At 35.6% G+C, this 21243-nt stretch overlaps 1 protein-coding gene across 1 annotated transcript in view; it reads right to left on the minus strand.

Annotated features, from left to right (window-relative positions):
- RB1 (RB transcriptional corepressor 1) overlaps positions 1–21243 on the minus strand; it is a 177317-nt gene that overhangs the window by 81886 nt on the left and 74188 nt on the right. Inside the window, exons 12-17 of the mRNA XM_010363858.2 lie at positions 16874–16961; positions 13334–13450; positions 10794–10850; positions 10333–10364; positions 10176–10252; positions 8974–9170 (exon numbers count right to left, since the gene is read on the minus strand). Coding sequence (XP_010362160.1) covers positions 8974–9170; positions 10176–10252; positions 10333–10364; positions 10794–10850; positions 13334–13450; positions 16874–16961 — 568 coding nt within the window. The remainder of the gene's footprint in view (positions 1–8973; positions 9171–10175; positions 10253–10332; positions 10365–10793; positions 10851–13333; positions 13451–16873; positions 16962–21243) is intronic.

The raw sequence follows: 21243 nt of genomic DNA on the forward strand, positions 1-21243 counted from the left end.
TATTAAACTTCATTAAATTTATTAAGTTAAACTTCATTATTTAATGAATGAATTATTTAATGAAATATCCTGTTACTTTTTGTTTGTTTGCTTTGGGGTTTTTTGTTTGTTTGTTTTGCTTGTTTGTTTTTGAGGCAGGGTCTCGTTCTACCACCCAGGCTGGAGTGCTGTGGTGCAATCACAGCTCACGGTAGCCTTAACATCCCAGGCTCAGGCGATTCTCCCAGTTCAGCCTCCCAAGTACCACAGGTATGTGCCACCACACCTGGCTAATTTTAAAAATTATTTGTAGAGACAGGGTCTCCCTATGTTGCCAAGGCTGGTCTTGAACTCCTGGGCTCAAGCAATCCTCTCACCTTGGTCTCCCAAAGTGCTGGGATTACAGGTGGAGACACTGCACCCTGCCAAATATCCTGTTTCTTAAAACCTCTACTTTCACTATGAATCTCCTATTTTCTCTCTGCAGATGAAAACTCCAAAGCTTAACATTCTAACCACTCTAGGGAGGGAAGATGGGAGGAAGAGAGCTAAGTGTGCACCAAAGAGCGGTAAGATGCCAGACTTCTGAGTGAAGAAGCATCTTGGAAGTGGACCCTATAGCTCCAGACACCTGCTGACACATAGTCAGAGACAAACCACCCAGTGAAGTTCTCCCCAAATTCCTGACCCACAAAATCATGAGCACAATAAAATATTTGTTTAAAGCCAGCAATTTGTTATCCAGCAAGAGAACACTTCTAATGGCTCTTTTCCATCAATATTTAAACCCTACCTTTCTCATTTAAAAAATATGTATATATTCCCTCCACTTCACACACATCAAGCTGTATCTTTACTTCTGTTATATCTTTATTTCTCTTCACAGGCAAAACTTTTGGTAAAAGCCATCTATTATGACTGTGTCCACTTTATCTCTCATTCAGATCTCATCCTATCCCCATCTCTTCATTCAACAGTCCTTGTCACTGTCACCAGTGACTTCATTGTTGCTAAAACTTTTCAGATCTTATCTGAAACAGCAAGCACTCACTCAGACTTTGTAATGCTCTCTCTCCTTTTTCTTTTTTTCAGTTTTCAATTTTAATTTTAATTCTTTTTTTTTTTTTTTTTTTTTTTTTTTGAGACAGTCTCACTCTGTCACCAAGGCTGGAGTACAGTGGCACATTATTGGCTCACTCAACCTCCGCCTCCCAGGTTCAAGCGATTCTCATGCCTCAGCCTCCAGAGTAGCTGGAATTACAGGCATGCGCCACCAAGCCCAGCTAATTTTTGTATTTTTAGTAGAAACAGGGTTTTGTCATGCTGGTCAGGCTAGTGTCGAACTCCTGGCCTCAAGTGATCCACTTGCCTCAGCCTCCCAAAGTGCTGGGATTATAGGTGGGAGCCATTGCACCTGGTCAGTCTCTCTATGATACCACTTCTCCTGATTTTCCTCTTATCTTCCTGGCTGTTCTATTTCAATCTCTTTGTAGGCACAGGCTTCTCTTTTCTGTCCATCCTTTAAATGTTAGAGCTCCTCAGTATTCTATCTTTAGCCTCCTTCTCTTCTCATACTACGTTCTCCCCTTAAGTGATCTTATCCCTTCTCCAAACTTCAGTTACTCAGTAAAGCATAAGGATTAATAGCTTTGGAGCCAGAAAGACCTGGGTTCAAATCATAGATCTTGCCATTTAGCTTGTGTGGTCTAGGGTAAGTTATTAAACTTTTCTAAGCTTTCATTTCCTGGTATAGGGTAATACTACCTTATGGATTATTATGAAAATTAAATTTAAGAAGTGCTCACCAAAGTGCCTGGCACAAGATAAACAATCAATAAAGGGTGGCATTTTTTATTACACATGTGTGGCAGCTGTTAGGTCCATAACCTTAGCCTAGATTTCTTTCCTAAGTTCCAGACACACATATCCAACTGCTACTTGACACCTCTATTTAAATGACCTATAATTACTTCAAACTCAATCAAATGAAATTCATCTTCCCAAGCAAACCTCATTCAATCCTAGGTATCTTATTTTAATGAATGACACTACTATCCACTTAAGTTATACAAGCCAGAAACCTGGGTGTCATCATAAGTTGACTCCTCTCTGTCCTTTACACTTATGTAATTAACTGCTACATATTATAATACAATGTCAGATATTGTTTTAAGAACTTTACATGAATTTAACATGAGATATGCACATATAGTAAAACAAAGTTTATAAATGACTAGTAAGTATGTAGATAATAAACAGGTTAAGACTAAATGGGGGAAGAATGACTATAGACTAGGATGATCAGGAAAGGCAAAATAGACCTTAAAATCTGGTCAAGAAAAAGGCAGAGGAAAGCATTTCAAGACTCAGGGACAGGCAAAAACAAACATGGTTGTGTGAGTGAAAGACGAATCTGAATGGGGAAGAGAATACAGGCAAGGGTTCTCAAACTTTTTCGACTCAAAACTCTTTTATATTCTTAAAATTACTAAGGATCCCAAAAGCTTTTGTTTGTGTGGGTTAAATCTATTAATATTTACTTTGTTAGTAGTTAAATCTTAATTTAGTTAAAATTTAATTAAAACTGAGAAATTTTTTAAAATTACATCTTACACAATTCACCCATTTAATGTGTACAATTCAATAGTTTTTAGTGTATTCACAGAGATGATAAAAATGTTGTAAAATTGACTATAATAATGAGTCAATTTTACAACATTTTCATTATCTCAAAAAGAAACACCATACTCTCTAGCCATCATCCTCGAAACACCTAGTCCTCCCCACCAGCCTTAAGCAACCAATAATCTACTTCCTATCTCTGCTGAATTGCCTCTTGTGGACATTTCATATAAATGAATTTAGACAATATTTGGTTTTCTGTGACTGGCTTCTTTCAACATCATGTGTTCAAGGTGGTTATATATTCTTCCATTAGGAAGCATAAAGTAGCTAATAGCTGTTTTACATTAAAGGATTTGGAGGGCTCAAAAAAACTTGAGAAAATTTAAAAATATTTGTCTTAAACAATAAACCCATTATGTTAACATAATTTTTAAATGAAAAACAACCGTATTCTACAAAACAAAAAAGATAGAACCATAGCACTGTTTTATGATCTTCTGAATGTCTTTACTATTTGGCATAATAAAAAAGAGCTGAATTTTCATATCTGCTTCTACATTTACTTTGTTGCAATATGCTGTTTAGGTTGAAGTATATAAAGAAAAATCTGGCCTCATATGGAAAGAGGAGGAGTATTTTAATAGCCTTTTCAGATAACTATGGTTATTGTTTTCTGACACTACACCAAAACTCAACAAGTCATAGTTTCTTAAAGGTTAGCTGCAGGGTGGAATTGGAAACAATCTCAATGAACAGAAATAAATTTTTCATATTTTAAGACCTTAAAATCCATTCGTTTATCTTGAACTTTTAATGAATCTCTTACCCATGAATGATTTTATAATGATGTATTTGATCATTTGGAAATACTGGTTCACTGAATTATCTACTTCTTCTACATGTTTACAAATCTCTGTATACAATATTTTAAAAATCACATTCATTGACATGACCACCTATTTCATCAGAAAAGTCTTTTATATATTAGGACTCTGTCAAGTTTTCAGTGGTGGATACAAGTTTCTAAAATTCTAATTTTTACTTGAAAACACAAAATTTATCATTGGCAACCTTTACTGTCAGTTGTTTTCTTTGAAGTGACAGGCTCATTTTGTTCATTTGCAAGAATCTACCACATACCCAAGCAAGAATAAACACAATTGCTTATCAGTCTTACAAGTAACACATGTGTTTCATGAAAAGAGTGGTTCAGTTCACAACTCAACCAATAAAATAAGTATTTTTCCTCAAGACAACTATCATACCTTGGTATGTAACTTTCTACATCCTTCAGTTTTACCACATTGAATATTAAAAAGACATACTCAAGAGCGGAGATTTAATAATAATAAAAAAAATACCATACAGGTCTCTAGCCTAGAAGCAACAGGCTATTCCTACCCTGATGTGTAGTAGGCTATATCACATAGGTTTGTGTAAGCACACTCTATGATGTTCACACAATGACAAAATAGCCTAAATGAAGTATTTCTTAGAATGTATCCCCATCATTTAGCAATGCCTAACCACAGTTAACTTAAAGCTCCCATTCTAGTTTTTTCGTTTTTATGTTTTTGAGACAGAGTCTCGTTGTGTTGCCCAGGCTGGAGTGCAGAAGCACAATCATGGCTCCCTGCAGCCTTGACTTCCCGAGCTTAGGTGATCCTCCTGCCTCAGCCTCCTGCCTCAGCCTCCCAAGTACCTAGGACCACAGGTACATGCCACCACACCTAGCTATTTTTTTTTTTAAGAGATGGGGTCTTGCTTTGTTGCCCAGGTTGGTCTTGAACTTCTGGGCTCAAATGATCCTCCCACCTTAGCCTCCCAAAATGCTGGGATTACAGGTGTGCACCACACACCTGGCCTAAAGCTCCTATTCTATAAACCTGCATTTGATTCCTTTGACCTTCTTTCTATGCTGGATAATTTTAGAATTGTATCCTGAACATCATAAATGTTAAATTGTGAAGATACGAAATTCTGTTATTTTTCTAAAATGAGCATGGTTTTGTTGTTTGTTACAAGAAGCAATTATCTTTGCTTAACTTGAACTGTTCTGTTTATTGGGCAGCCACTCCAGTCTCAGTTCAGATCCTCTGCCCTTCATTTGGCTGCTCTGAGTCTGTTATACACAGGAACTATTCAGATTTCAGACAGAATCTGGGTCCCTTTCTTGGCTCTTTCCCTTGCAGGATTCTTCCACTCTCCTCAGTGGCCAAGGTTTCCCCAGCTTCAGTTTTGCAGTTTCCCTGGTAAAGAGACCCATAGTTTTCCCACTGACATCCCTGCCCTACCATACTGTCCTTCCCTATACCTACTGCACTTAGCCCTAGACTAAAAGCCTTCTCCTCAGGCTCCCAGCTCCCCTCTTCTCTTTCTCAACTAGAGTCTGTTCTTCCTGTCCAGTAATTTCAGTCAATTACTATTTGTATTCCAAACAGGTAGTATCATGGTCTTTTTTTGCAGAAAGTCATCTGGTAGGGTTTTCTTCCAACATTACCAGAGGAATGTGTCCTGCACAGGAGGTTTTTACCGGAGGAATCAGCATGATGAGATTTACATTATGAGCAGATTTCTCTGGCTGCTGTGAGAGAAAGGTCTCAAGGTAGGAAATGAGAGATCAGTAGGAAGAGTCCAGAATAGTCCAGGAAAGAGAGACCATATAGAGAATAAAGCACCTGATGTATTTTGATTTATAAACATTTATTGAAAAAATACAATAAATTCTGAAAATACTGAAACTAAGGCATCCAAATTTCATTTCATCCCCTGCTGGCATTATAAGTCTCTTAACAGATTTAATAGGGTCAAACACCTGGAGGTCATTTCATCTAACCCTTAGGCATGATGCATTCAAAAGCACCTGTAATCCCCCAAATTTTCAGAGAATGAGATTTCACTAGGTTTCTCAACAGACTTTTCCAGCATCTTACACTCATATTGCCCGTTAATCTCTCTGGGATGAAAAGAAACAGAAGTGGACTTTTTCCTTCTTTATTCTTTCTCAAGGCTGTCAAGCAAAAATGCTGAACCCAGTTCCCCACACAACCATTAAAAATAAGATGATGTTCTTTTTTTCATTAAATTATTGGCAGGAGAGAAGTAAGCAGCACCTCATTTGAAACTTCCCTCAGTCAACAACTCTGTGTGAATATGTTCCTATCAATCTACAGTTTAAATAAGAATTTTTTATTGTGACACAGAATCGAAAGACTTTCTCTGGGTCTTTATCTGGGTGTTGTTTACATGGATGTATTCAATTTGTGACAAATTCACCAAACTGTCACTTGAGATATATACTTTTCTCAATATATGTTATATTTCAAATAAAAAAAAGTCTGTGAAAATGCAAATGTATCTAAGCCATATCCCTTCTCTATAATGTCAATTATTCTCACAGGAAAAAATACACAGTATCCTGTTTGTGTGGCATAACTTATCTTCACAAAGCCACCCACTACCACTCAAGGGTTTTATGATTAAAAATGTAACATAAAATTCAAACACTAAAAATATATGACTAAATAAAAGTCTTCTATAGTTTCATCTGCCAAAGAACCACATTTAATATTTAAATTTGGAGGCTTATGACTTCCACATCTCCTACTGTAAATCAATTATAGTCTTTTCCAAACTTTGGGCTTGTCACTTCTTCTCCAAAAATCTTTAAAAATAAAGGAATATTGTTTAGAAGCCCTAAATAATTGAGCTAAACAGGCTTGCATACAAGCAATTTTTAAACAGTAAATTTTTATTACTTCCTACACAATTTTCCAAGCCTTTATCTTTATTGTATCCTCACAATATCTCTCTCAATTCAAGGCATATGGCATATGTTCAATAAATATGTGTTGATAGAAATAAAATTAACTCTCTAAAAGAAATAACAATAGTCACTTTCAGATGATACGGTAATATCTCAATATCAATTTCTGGGAGGAGAGGACACATAGCCTTTAAAAAGTACTCTATGTACTTATTTTATTTACTTATCTATTTATTTATTTTTACTTTCACTTAATTCCCCAGATTCAGAACGTTTTCTCCTAAGTACTCCTTATCAAGTGTAAGTTCATTCCATAAGTAGTTAGCAAATTCAATAATAGGAGTATAACATTCTTCTATCAATTTCCCATGCTTCTCTCCTCTATTCACTGTCTATAAGGCAATACAAGAAAACACTAAGAAATAAACTATTGCTTAGTCATTAAAAATTCAAAACATAAAGAAATTAAAACTAAGGTTACATGTGCAAATTAGGATTATAGCATACCTAAAGTCTTAATTTTTAATTACCATTTCTATATACTGATACAAATTAAAAGATATATACTTAGCATGCAACACAGTTTCAAAAGAAACCATTAATATACAAATCTGATGATTCACAAAGTATTATCCAACTATGCAGATTTGAAGAGCATAAACTCAAGTTGCCAATTTTATTAAAACAAAAGCCTTATCAATAGTTATAATGCTATAAAGAGAATCCTAGACAATATAATTTGTGCCCCTATAATGATTGAACCAATACACCAATACCTATAATTGAACAATAGTATAGATTTTTATACTCTAATAATGGGAAAAATGAGTCCTACTATATTCAACAAGAAAAAAATGCACTTTTTAATAATCTAAATAGGATAATCTCACAATTTAAGAGCAGACATTTACATTTTCAAACATAATGATGACTGTATTTTAAATAAATTATCTAAATACTTTAAAGAATTCTGTTCTGTTTTAGAACAGAGCCCTCAGAAATAATACCACACATCTACAACCATCTGATCTTTGACAAACCTGACAAAAACAAGAAATGGGGAAAGGATTCCCTATTTAATAAATGGTGCTAGGAAAACTGGCTAGCCATATGTAGTAAGTTGAAACTGGATCCCTTCCTTACACCTTACACAAAAATTAATTCAAGATGGATTAGAGACTTAAATGTTAGACCTAAAACCATAAAAACCCTAGAAGAAAACCTAGGCAACACCATTCAGGCCATAGGCATGGGCAAGGACTTCATAACTAAACACCAAAAGCAATGGCAACAAAAGCCAAAATTGACAAATGGGATCTAATTAAACTAAAGAGCTTCTGCATAGCGAAAGAAACTACCATCAGAGTGAACAGGCAACCTACAGAATGGGAGAAAATTTTTACAATCTACCCATCTGACAAAGGGCTAATAACCAGAATCTACAAAGAACTTAAACAAATTTACAAGAAAAAAAAATCAAACAATCCCACCCAAAAGTGGGTGAAGGATATGAACAGACACTTCTCAAAAGAAGACATTTATGCAGCCAACAGACACATGAAAAAAATGCTCACCATCACTAGCCATGAGAGAAATGCAAATCAAAACCACAATGAGCTACCATCTCACACCAGTTAGAATGGTGATCATTAAAAAGTCAGGAAACAACAGGTGCTGGAAAGGATGTGGAGAAATAGGAACACTTTTACACTGTTGGTGGGACTGTAAACTAGTTCAACCATTGTGGAAGACAGTGTGGTGATTCCTCAAAGATCTATAACTAGAAATACCATTTGGCCCAGTCATCTCATTACTGGGTATATACCCAAAGGATTATAAATCATGCTGCTATAAAGATAAATGCACATGTATGTTTATTGCAGCACCATTCACAATAGCAAAGACTTGGAACTAACCCAAATGTCCATCAGTGATAGACTGGATTAAGAAAATGTGGCACATATACACCATGGAATTCTATGCAGCCATAAAAAAGGATGAGTTCATGCCCTTTGTAGGGACATGGATGAAGCTGGAAACCACCATTCTGAGCAAACTATCACAAGGACAGAAAACCAAACACTGCATGTTCTCACTCATAGGTGGGAATTGAACAATGAGAACACTTGGACACAGGATGGGGAACATCATACACCGGGGCCTGTTGTGGGGTGGGGGGAGGGGGGACGGATAGCATTAACAGATATACCTAATGTAAATGACGAGCTAATGGGTGCAGCACACCAACATGGCACAGGTATACATATGTAACAAACCTGCACCCTAGAACTTAGAACTTACCCTAGAACTTAAAGTATAATAATAATAAAAAAAAAGAATTCTATTTTGTTTTAAAGTGCCATGTTTTAAGAAAAGCTATTCTTAAATAAATCACTATGCTGTATTAGATGGTTTAGGGCACTCGAAGAAAGCTCCATTCTAATATTCTACTTGATTCTTGGGCTACAGACTGAAATAACATTATTCATTAAATTGCCTATTTGTTCTTGAGGTAGATGTTAAGAAACACCTCTCATTAACAGATAATTTGTTAGCCATATGCACATGAATGAATTTCTTCAATTATTTAGCTAGTTACTTACTGAGAGCCATGCAAGGGATTCCATGATTCGATGTTCACATCGTTCTAAGTGTTTTATCATTTCTCTTGTCAAGTTGCCTTCTGCTTTTATAAAACTTTCAATCACTTTGTAAAAATCAAAGGCTTTCAAATTAAGCACATTCAGAATCCATGGGAAAGACAAATCTGTTCCAGAATCAAGATTCTGAGATGTACTTCCTAAAAATGAAAAAAAAAGTAACTTAGGTATGAAATATTAACCCTTGAGCTAGATATTTTTTTGGAAAGTCTTATCAAACAAAGAAAACAGTAGAAAGGTTAAACGATTTTTATTTAGAGCAGAATTTTTTATTTGGAGTCTATGGACTCATAGGAAATAGCCTTCCAATTTTGAGTGTATGCACATCTATGTTTTTCCTAGAGAAAGGGCTTATAGCTTATCTCAAATTTTCAAAGGTTTAAATACCCTAAACTTATATCAGGAACAGGTTTAGTATCTTACCAGCCATTTATTAGCATATCTATTTTAATTCTCATTAATCCTTGGTAAGAGGAGAGACAGATTCTTCAAGATCCTGCTAATTTCATTAGTTAGAAAATGGTATCTCTTTAAAATATGCATTTCTTGGTTATAAATGAGGATTCAGTTTTCCTTATTTGTTTACTAATAAGGAAACTAGAAGTTCCTCTTTCACTGTGTTTTGCATCCTTTACAAATGTTCCTTTTGTTTCTGCAAGCAAAACTTTCTTTTAACATTTGCAACATAATTTGCAAAGTGATATACATTTATATTTTTAAAAACACTGTTACTGGCCTTTGTTCTGTTTATTCGGTGAGTTCTAGCTTCAGTCTTTAGTTTCATAACCATGGAGGTTATAGCAGTGCTTCCATATCATTAGAGGCCACTCTTGAATACTCCTTTGGCACTCTACAATCTCACAGGTCTTCGGAGGGATTTCAAAAGGTACCTTTTCTAAATTCAGTATACCAGTATACTCAGAAGAGGAGCCTAGTGAAATATTATCCCCAAGATGGCCTCAAATAATTCAAATAAGCCTCTTAAATGGCTTATAATGACCAATTACATTGTTCAGTATATAGTGATCTAAAATAAGCATTCCTTCTCCTTAACCTCACACTATCCCTCTCCTCCCACCAAAGAAACACACCACATTTTAACTTTAAATTGAACAAAAATGTTTATTTATGAAAATTTAACTTACTGCTATATGTGGCCATTACAACCTCAAGAGCACACGCCAATAAGGACATATGAAAAATGTTGTCATTCAGAAGTTTGCTAAAGGAAAAAAAAAAGATTATAAAATATTTACTTTTATAAAAAGAAAAAAATTGTTTTACTAAAAGTAAAAAATTTACCTAAAATTTTGAATGGATAATCGTTCTTCTTCCTGAAACAGATAATTAAAAAAAAAAAGAAGTTGTTTAATTGAAACCTTATTTGTGTTAGCATTGAAATTTTTTTTGTTGTTTTTTTTTTTTGGTTTGTTTTTTGTTTTTTGTTTTTTTGTTAAGATGGTGTCTCACTCTGTTGCCAGGCTGGAGTGTAGTGGCATGAACTTGGCTCACTGCAACCTCCACCTCCCGGGTTCAAGTGATTCTCCTGTCTCAGCCTGCCGAGTAGCTGGGACTACAGGCGTGTACCACCATGCCCAGCTAATTTTTGTACTTTTAGTACAGACAGGGTTTCACCAAGTTGGCCAGGATGGTCTCGATCTCTTGACCTCATGATCTGCCCACCTCGGCCTCCCAAAGTGCTGGGATTACAGGTGTGAACCACCATGCCCGGCTGAAATTTTTTTATATTGTTTTCAACTTACTGATTTAAGCATGGATTCCATTACTCGGTAATACAAGCGAACTCCAAGTTTGTATCGCTACAAACAAACAAAAAGAGAAATAAGAGCCTGCTATTTTAGAAAATCACAATTACTAATTTTTTTTTTTTTTTTTTTTTTTTTTTTTTGAGATGGAGTGTCACTGTTTTGCCCAGCCTGGCCTTCACACTCCTGGGCTCAAGAGATCCTCCTGCTTTGGCCTCCCAAGAGGCTGGAATTATAGGCATGCACTTCTATACCCAGCTGACAATTACTAATTTTTTAAAAAGCCTTTTCTTAAAACATACTTCTCACCCTTCTTAGAAATATGGCCGCCAAGAAAACACAAAAGCTAGCTTGTCTAAAACTCAAGACTTAAGTATTAAGTGGTGATTAACATTCCCAAGTAAATTAACAAGAGGGTAGGTCCAGTACCTGGATTTCCTTAACTCCATTTCAGTCTATATCATTCATACTAAAGATAGGTTATATGCCCAGTACTATTTTAAGCACTTTATGTACCTTCTATAACATTTCTCATGACCTAGGACATGTATTTTCAAGATGGCTGTCTAGGATTAAGAGGACAGTCTTTGTCCATAAATTTAGTAAAACTGACACAGACAAAAATCAGATCAAACTGACCTTATGAGCAAGAAGTTTTAACCAAATAACTGGTTCCCATTATTTGAAAGAAAAACCAAATTTTAGAGATATAAACACACACCATATTATTTCATTCCAAATTAAGAGCAAAAATCTCATACGTGATCATGCACCGCATAACAATGTTTTTGGTCAGTAACTGACTGCATATATAACAGTGGTCCCATAAGATTATAATGGAGCTGAAAAATTCCTATTGTTTAGTGTAATGTTGTGCAATGCATTACTCACAGCTTTGTGATGATGCTGATGTAAATAAACCTATTGCACTGCCAGTCATAGTATAGCACATACAATTATGTATGGTACATAATATTTAATAATGAATATGTTACTGATTTATGTATTTATTATACTATACTTTTTATTATTTTAGAGCATCCTCCTTCTACTTGTAAAAAAAAAAAAAAAAAAAAAAAGGTTAACTGTAAAACACCCTCAGGCAGCTCCTTCAGGAGATATTCCAGAAGATAGCATCATCCTCATAAGAGATGACAGATCCACACATTTCATTGTCCCTGAAGAGTTGGGATAGAATTTGGAGGCAGAAGACAGTGGTATTGTTAATCCTGATCCTGTGTAGACCTAAGCTAATGTGTGTGTTTGCCTTTGTTTTTGGCACAAACGTTTATGAAACTGAAAACAAAATTTAAATAGAAAAAAGCATATAGAATAAGGATTATAAAGAAAGAAAATATTTTTGTACAGCTGGACAAGGTGTTTGTGTTTTAAGCTAAGTGTTATTACAAGAGTCAAAAGTTTTTTACAAACTGAAGATTTATAAAGTAAAAAAGTTACAGTGAGCTATAGTTAATTTACTACTGAAGAAAAAATGTTTATGAAATTAGTTTAGCCTAAGTGTAGTATTTATAAAGTCTATGATAGTGTACAGTAATGTCATAGGTAATGTTGTAGGCCTTCACATTCACTTGCTGACTCTCTGACTCACTCACTGACTCATTCGGAGCAACTTTCAGTCCTGTAAGCTCCATTCATAGTAAGTGCTCTGTGCAGGTGTTCCATTTTTTATCTTTTATACTGTATCTTTAATGTACCTTTTCTGTGTTTGGATACGTTTAGATACACAAATGGTAACACATTGGTTTGTATAGACACACTCTACCAGGTTCACACAACAAAACTGCCTAATGATGATCAGAACACATCCCTGTTAAGTGGTGCATGGCTGTAGGATCAAAAAGAACCATTAAATATCAATGTTTAAATCACTGATGGCATCAAAATATAACCTCACTACACTGAAATAAATGTGTACAGTGGACTACAGTTTTCCAATATATTTTTGTATATTATCCTCATTAATGCCACACAAAAAAGCAGAGCAAATATAGAACCTGAATCTCAGAGAAGTTAAATGACATGTCCAAGATTGACAATGGTAGAACCAAATATAAACCCAGGGCTGTAACTCCATGGCCCATATTCTTACCTATTATATTAGCTTTAGATTTCCTGAAATAATAATGATACCACTCAATAATATCACTGAGAAATGGCATCTATAGTATAGTCCCATTCACATTAGGATATGCATACATGAACAGTCATACATGTAGAAGTCAAGGCAAAATCAAAAATTTAATATCAAAGATTTCAATTTTTTTCTTAGTTGTATTTTCTAAAGTTTCTACAAGTGGTGTGTGTTCCTTTATTACATAGTTTTTATAATGGGGTGGGAGGTAGTTTCCCATACAGTTTCCTATAAATAGCAGCATACACAGGCAGCAGGGATATAGTATCTGCCAGTATTTTATACTACTAGACAAATACTGTTAGAGTATTTATACAAACTGGAAAGATGCTGCTTTTAACATTATTACTCTATAGTACCACTAATTAAAATAAATTCAAGTTACCTGTGATCCAATTTCGACACATCCCTGTCCCACAGCTTTAGCAAATTTCTCTTTAAAGATGTATCCTATATCCTTCACTCTTTTCAGTATGCTTTCTTTGGGATTCACTGTGCAGTTCTTTAGGAGGTAAAAACAGAAATCAATGTTGAGGATACTGTGTAATCAGAATTAATATTTTCTGCTCCATAATATATGACTTTTAAAATTGTTTATAAAAATGTGGAAACGCTTCCACAATAACTAGGTAACCACAACTACTGAACATAAGCAGACAATATAATTTCATTGGATGTTAATGACCAAAAAATACTAGAATACAACTAAAAAACCCTATTATCTAAATTTTCTGTCACTAGGCTAGAGAAGAGCAAATTTGTTAAGCTTTCCATTCATCAAAAAGAGCCTCATACATTCTCATAAAATATCTTTAATTAAGGGTTATATTGGGATGTATGTTGCTTCCAAAAAAGCAAATGAAATAAAACCAAGGCTTGCGCTTGGTATCATTTCCTAATTTTTTTTTTTTTTTTTTTTTTTTTGAGACAAAGTCTTACTCTGTTGCCCAGGCTGGAGTGCAGTGGCACGATCTCGGTTCGCTGCAACCTCCACCTCCCAAGTTCAAGTGATTCTCCTGCCTCAGCATCCCAAGTAGCTGGGATTATAGGCAAGCGCCACCATGCCTCACTAATTTTTGTCTTTTTAGTAGAGATGGGGTTTCGCCATGTTGGCCAGGCTGGTCTCGAACTCCTGACTTCAAGTGATCCAACCACCTCAGCCTTCCAAAGTGCTGGGATTACAGGTGTGAGCCACCATGCCCAGCCCATTTCCTAATTTTAAAATGTGCTTTGAAAGAGTTATGAGTTAGCTAAATCATTTAATTACATTTTCAGAAATACAAGATAGGGAAATTGTTCAAAAGAAGTTCCCATACATGTATCATTTGGAATGGGGCTATTCAACTTTAATAATTAAAACACATCACAAGATGATGTATTAAAATGCATATTATAATGTATTATAATATTATATAATTCATATTATGATATATTAAAAGTAATCACAGCATGATTCTCATCAGCTACAAAGATTTTTTTTAATCCTTTATACATAAAACACATTCAAAATATACATTCAAAAATAAAATTTCTAAAATTAAGAGTATGGCCAGGCACAGTGGCTCATGACTGTAATCCCAGCACTTTGGGAAACTAAGATGAGCAGATCACCAGAGGTCTGGAGTTTGAGACCAGCCTGGGAAACATGGTCAAACATCATCTCTACAAAAATTACAATAATTAGCTGGACACGGTAGCAGGCTCCTGTAATCCCAGCTACTTGGGAGGCTGAGGCTCAAGAATCACTTGAACCCACGAGGTGGAGGTTGTAGTGAGCCAAGATCATGCCACTCCACTCCAGCCTAGGCGACAGAGTGAAACTCTGTCTCAAAAAAATAAGAAGAAGAAGATTATAATTTTCATTCTAATGTGCATTGTCTGTCAACATTTTCACATTCTAGAATATCAACAATTCTATATTCCTGAAAAAAAAAAACAGCACACAAATCTTAGAAACATATAACAAACAAGCATTTCCTGTCATAAAACAATTGTTGCCAAAATGTCCATTAAAATGTTCATAGCTTCTAAGATTTCACATGGAGGGAAGATGGCATTAATTTTAAAAATTAAGAAACTTGAAATAATAGAGAATTAAAATGAAGGAAAAACATAATGACCTTCAAGACATGTTCACTTTGACATATGCATCTTATCATCTACATAATTAAGCTTTTAAGCTTCATTAAAAGTTAAGCTTTAAATTGAGCTCTAGAAAATGTCTTTCACATGCACTCATATGTTCACTGGAGTGCCATTCACAATAGGAAAGACATGGAATCAACCTAGGTGCCCATCAGTGGTGGACTGGATAAAGAAAATGTGGTACTTATACACTATGGAGTACTATACAGTCATTAAAAAAAAGAACGAAGTTATGCCCTTTGCAGCCACATGGATGTAGCTGGAGGTCATTATCCTAAACAAATTAATACAGAAAAAGAAAAACAAATACTGCATGTTCTCATTAATAAGTGGGAGCTAAATATCACGTACTCATGGACATAAAGATGGCAACAATAGACACTAGCGACTACTAGAGGGAGGAGGGAAGGAAGGGAGCGAGGGTTGAAAAACTGGATAAAAACATAAAGATCATATAGTTTCCAAGTTTAAAAAAAAGTGTTTGAGGCAGAATTTTTTTAAATAAAAAAGAACTCCTACATACTCCAAATATTGGAGGAAGTATTCAAAATGATATGACAAGAAAGAGCTTATCATTCTTTTAAATACTTCCATTATCCCTTGCTAAAAGGTTTAGGTACCTGGGTACATATGTTTTGGCATATATTCTTGTGCTATAGATAACTCATAAACAAAAGTGACTTTATGCATGTTGGACAAACAAAATCAATTCTGAGCCAAAACAATTATGAATATGATGACAGATATTACTTTGCTAATTCCTGGGGGAACATAGCAAGAGACGACAACAGATTATGACAAAATTACAGACAGGTTATGGGCAATGAATGAATTGTTAACAAGTACAAAAAGCACAGTTGCTGAAATAAGCCAAATTTTAATAAGTCTCCTGACCCTACGTCCAATTTTAGAGGATGAGCATTTCAGTGGGTCCCAACCCTCATCTGAGTTTAAGGAAGGAGTGAAGGAGCAAGCAAGCAACATAGATGATAGTTTCATTCTCTCTCCTTCTCTCTCCTTGTCTTCAGGGGAGAGAGGGTAGCAGATGCCTTCAGATATCAAACTCATTGTCTATCAGGAGTTGCAAACTACAATGCTAACAGGGCCAGGTAAGAATTGTAAATAAAAATGGGTTAAATATTGGATGAAAAAGATTATAGGGGTATGGGGAATGTTAAGTCCTATCTAACACTACATTCAAAGAAAAGATCTTAAAAGTAGCCAGAGAGAAAAAGATAGACAACTATAAAGGAACAACAGTTAGATCGAGTGACATAAGACTTCTTAATTAGCAAAAATGGGATCCAGGCAATGTATTATCTTCAAACTTATAAGAGTCTAAAAAGTAAATGTCAACCTGGAATTGAAGATCCAGCAAAGTGATCTCACAAAAACATAAGAGTAAAGAAAATTTCAGACCAACCAAAAAACAAAACAAAACCTCAAAAAGTTCATCCCAAATTAATACCACTAAAGTAATTATCAAAGGATATATCTGAAGATGAAAACAATGATCTCAGAAGTGAGGCATCAGTTGTAAGGAAGAATGGTGAGCAAGGCAAATAGGTAAATATAAAATTTTTTTTAAATAACACTGTATAAATAAAACAATACTACTAATAATATCTACTTTGTAGGATTAAAAAAGCAAGAAAAGATTATGGATAACTACATGTTAGATAGGAGATAAGTACTTTAAAAAGAATCCAGTACTTTAACTTTTAATTTCAAGTTTCTTTGCCAAGATATTACAATAAATAATGTTTCATATATGGCTTACATTAAAATAGGAAATCAGATTTTCTGAAGGTTGATCACTTGCTGAATTTAAAATCATCATTAATTGTTGGATAGTGTTCATAACAGTCCTAGAGGGGAAAAAAATAGGAAAATGTGTTAAGCAATGAAGGGAGAAAAAAAGAAAAAAATGAAATGTTTTCTATCCCCCAAGTTAAACGTGTCTTCAAATACACTGCCTCCCGCTTGTCTTTACATTCCCTCAAATAAGACTGTGGTTTATAAGAAATTACATTTTACTTAAATCTTTAAGAAAATATATATTCACAATCAATAAGTTTATAGTTATAGAATGGATATACTTATTTACTAATAAAACTACATATCAATAAAATAGTGGCATTATTTTTAGCAGAAACTATATAAACTGGCAACAAAATGATATTGTTTTAAGAAAACATTATTACAATAAAATGTTAAACATTTTCAAATTAAAGACAATAAGATATTTAGCAACTCAAGTAAAGAATCAGATGATTCTTCTTTACAGAGACCTTCAAGAAGAAAGGATACTAAGATCCTGGATACATTTAAAAGTCACCATTTTCAAAGCATAAAATTAGGTCAATCTCTTAAGATCTCATTAATTCTATAATTTTATGTGTGTGTATATGAAGGGGGCAGTATATGGTAAATACCAATATTACAATTTTGGAATAGCTGAACATTTGGGATACTTTAATTATGCAAAGAACTGTAGACTGTTTAGGGCTGGAAAGATCCTCAAATATTATTTAGTAAAATATGCTCAGTGTTCTCAGCTAAGCATGTCTAAACCAGTATTTACCTTCCTCATCTTTCTTTTCTTTTTTCTTTCTCTTTTTCTTTTTTTTTTTTTCTTTTTTCTTTCTTTCTTTTTCTTTTTCTTTTCTTTTCTTTTTTTTTTTTTTTTTTTGAGAAGGAGTCTTGCTCTGTCGCCCAGGCTGGAGTGCAGTGGCGCAATCTTGGTTCACTGTAACCTCCACTTCCCGGGTTCAAGCGATTCTCCTGCCTCAGCCTCCTGATTATCTAGGATTACAGATGCCCACCACCACACTGGACTAATTTTTGTATTTTTAGTAGAGACGGGGTTTTGCCATGTTGCCCAGGCTAGTTTCAAACTTCTGCCCTCAGGTGATGTGCCCACCTTGGCCTCCCAAAGTGCCAGGATTACAGGCGAGAGCCACCACACCTGGCCTCGCCTTTCAAATATATTGCAACACAGCTTCTATATGCTTCTGTGTACACTAATCATATTTAAGCTACAGTGATTAAAGCCACAAATGACCAACTGGTAAAAACAAAAGACTTTTCTCATTTGTTCTAATACTTGACCTTCCTTGAAGCATTTGACACTGTTAGAGAAACACTTGCTCTTAATGAAACTCCTTCCCTCCCTCAGCTTTCTTGGCTTCACTCTCTGCGCTTCCCACCCATACTTTCCCATTCTCTAGAACAGCGGTCCCCAATCTTTTTGGCAACATGGACTGGTTTCATGGAAGACAATTTTTCCATGGACCACGGAGGGTATGGGGAATGGTTTTGAACTGTTCTACCTCAGATCATCAGCCATTAAATTCTCATAAGGAGCACACAATCTAGATCCCTCACATACGCAGTTCACAATAGGGTTCACGCACCTACGAGAATCTAATTCCACCGCTGATCTGACAGGAGTTGTAGAGCTCAGGCAGTAATGCTCGCTTGTCTGTCCACCACTCACCTCCTGCTGTATGGCCCGGTTCGTAATGGGACACAGACTGGTCCCTGGCCCAGGAGTTGGGGACCCCTGCTCTAGAACCTCACAACTTCTATCTAGTCCTTAATGCTAGCATCCTTTGGACTTCCGCCCTTAGCCACCGACTCTTTATGCACCCTCACTTCAAGTAATTTCATTTTTTTTATGGTTTTAACTCCCCTGATGATTCCCAAATCTATAGAAGACTATCCTACTGCTTACTAGATAGCTTCTTCAGAAATGCCTCTAGAACAATATTCTAAGTATGAATTCATCAAATATTTATCAAATCTGTTATTGTTCCTTCATTCCCACCACTACCATTGGGTCAGATCTTTAAAACCTCTCAAGTAAACTGCTGCAACAGACAAGTCCAGAGATTTTCATATACTATGTCTGTGGTAGTAAGGCCAAGGCATATTCCTCAGTGGAATGGGACACACAATTTTTTTTTTTTTTGCGTAAAAACACTTGACTTTTATTCTGTATTTTATTACTAAAATATGTTGTCCTACCCATCCCACCCCACAATAAAAATCTCACTCAGGCCCCTCATTTCTTTCCCTCACCCCCTCTTCCACCACACCATCCCGGGGGACACACAATTTTTTAAAAGAAAAATCAAAACAAAATTCCTCAGGTTATTCTAATTTGCACACCTGGTTAAGAACCGCTGAGAGAGACTGACAGGTTTATTTCTCACTTTTTCTTATTCTCCTCAGTCTATCCCCCCCACAGACTATTACCATGTGAACTTGCAAAAATTATGTCTGATTTTATCCTTACCCTTGCTTAACATCCATTTATAGCACAGGCTCTATCATATACATGCTACAGTCCAAATTTGTGAGTATGGCATATAAGGCCCTTCATATCTAGCACTCACTCTCCTCTCCTGTGACTTCCTACTTCCATTTTACAGTCAATCAATACAGAGCTGCTGCTAATAGTTTCCCAGACACATTGTGTTATGTGATATTATGAAATACATGTTTGGTCTTTGACCCCATATCCTGACATACAACTCCTAAAATACTTAGAAACTCCAGTGATGTCTTTTTGTGTGCTAATGAATTGACATGGCTGGCAGCCCCTAGGAAGCTTCTGGATGGGGGCTGGTCACTAGAAAGCCCAAAGCAGAGTTGGAGGATTGAAACCTTCGACCCAGCCCCCAACCTCTGGGGAGGGGAGGGAAGCTGAAGTTTAGTTTGATAATCAATAGCCAATGATTTAATATGTCATGCCTATGCAATGAGGCCTCCATAAAAACCCAAAACGGCAGGGTTCAGAGAATTTCCGGATAGCTGAACACGTGGAGGCTCCTGGACGGCTGTCTGGCCAGGGAGGGCATAGAAGCTTCCCATCCCATCCCCCATACCTCATCCTATGCATCTTTACATCCGTATCCTTTGTAATATCATCTATAATAGACCAGTAAACAGAAGTGTTTCTTTGAGTTTTGTGAACCACTTTAGCAAATTAATCTAACCTAAGAGGTGTCATGGGATCCCCAACTTGAAGCCCTTTGGTCAGAAGATCCAAAAACCCAGACTTGCAATTGGCATCTGAAGTTGGGGCCAGTTTTGGGGACTGAGCCCTCAACCTATGGGATCCGACACTATCTCCAGGTAACCAGTGTCAGAAGTATATTAGAGGACACCCAGCTGGGGACTGCTGCAGAACTGATTGCTTGTTTCTTGGTGAGGAAAACTTGCCCACATTTGGTCACATAATGTTGTACAAATGTGTTGATTCCAAATGTGTTAATTTCTGTGTTGATTGTTGTCGGTAGTGTGACAGCAGTTTTCTCCACTTACATGTTTCACACTTCCATCCCTTTGAACATGCTGTTCCCATTCCCTAAAATCTTTATCCTGTGACAAAGGCCTTTACATGTTTCAAAATTCAGTTCAGACATTGCTTTATAGTCCCTTCTGTGTCATCTCAGTATCTTGTCCATAAGTATAGACTATACTTATATGAAAATGTATTCATGTACATATTTATACAGTCATTTGAAATATATTACTGATTGCCTATTATGTACCAAGTATTATAACAGGTCCTAATTATTAGATAGTGAACAAAAAAGTTATGGTCTCTGTGATATGGAATTTTAAGGCTATTTTGGGTATTAGTAAAAAACAAGCAAACACAAATGAATCTACCAATATAAATTGGGATGCATGCTATAAAGAATGGAACAGGATGCTATGATAAATAATAAAATACTTCAGAGAGAAACATATTTTCAAAAGCAATATTTGTGCTGAATGAAGAGTAGCAGTTGGTAATCCATGGAAAGAAAAGGAGGAAGAGTTTCAAGAAGAGGGAATGTCAAGAAGAGGGATACGAGGGTTTTCAAAGTACAAAAGAACTTGGAAATCCCAAGAAACTAAGAGAAGGCCAATGTGTGGCTAACACAGAGCAAGAAAGTAAACAAGATGAGGTTGGAGAGGCAACAGAAACCAGATCATATAAGATCTTTTAGGCATTGTTAAGGAATTTGCATTGTATACCAATTGCAATGGGAAGCAGTCAAAGGGTTTTAACAGCAAGGTGAATGTAACTGATTTACATTTCTAGGAGAAATTCTGGGGGCTTTATGGAGAATAGCTTTGATGGTGAGGAGACAG

The sequence above is a fragment of the Rhinopithecus roxellana genome, chromosome 18 (genome assembly GCF_007565055.1).
Source record: "Rhinopithecus roxellana isolate Shanxi Qingling chromosome 18, ASM756505v1, whole genome shotgun sequence".
Lineage (NCBI taxonomy): Eukaryota > Metazoa > Chordata > Mammalia > Primates > Cercopithecidae > Rhinopithecus > Rhinopithecus roxellana.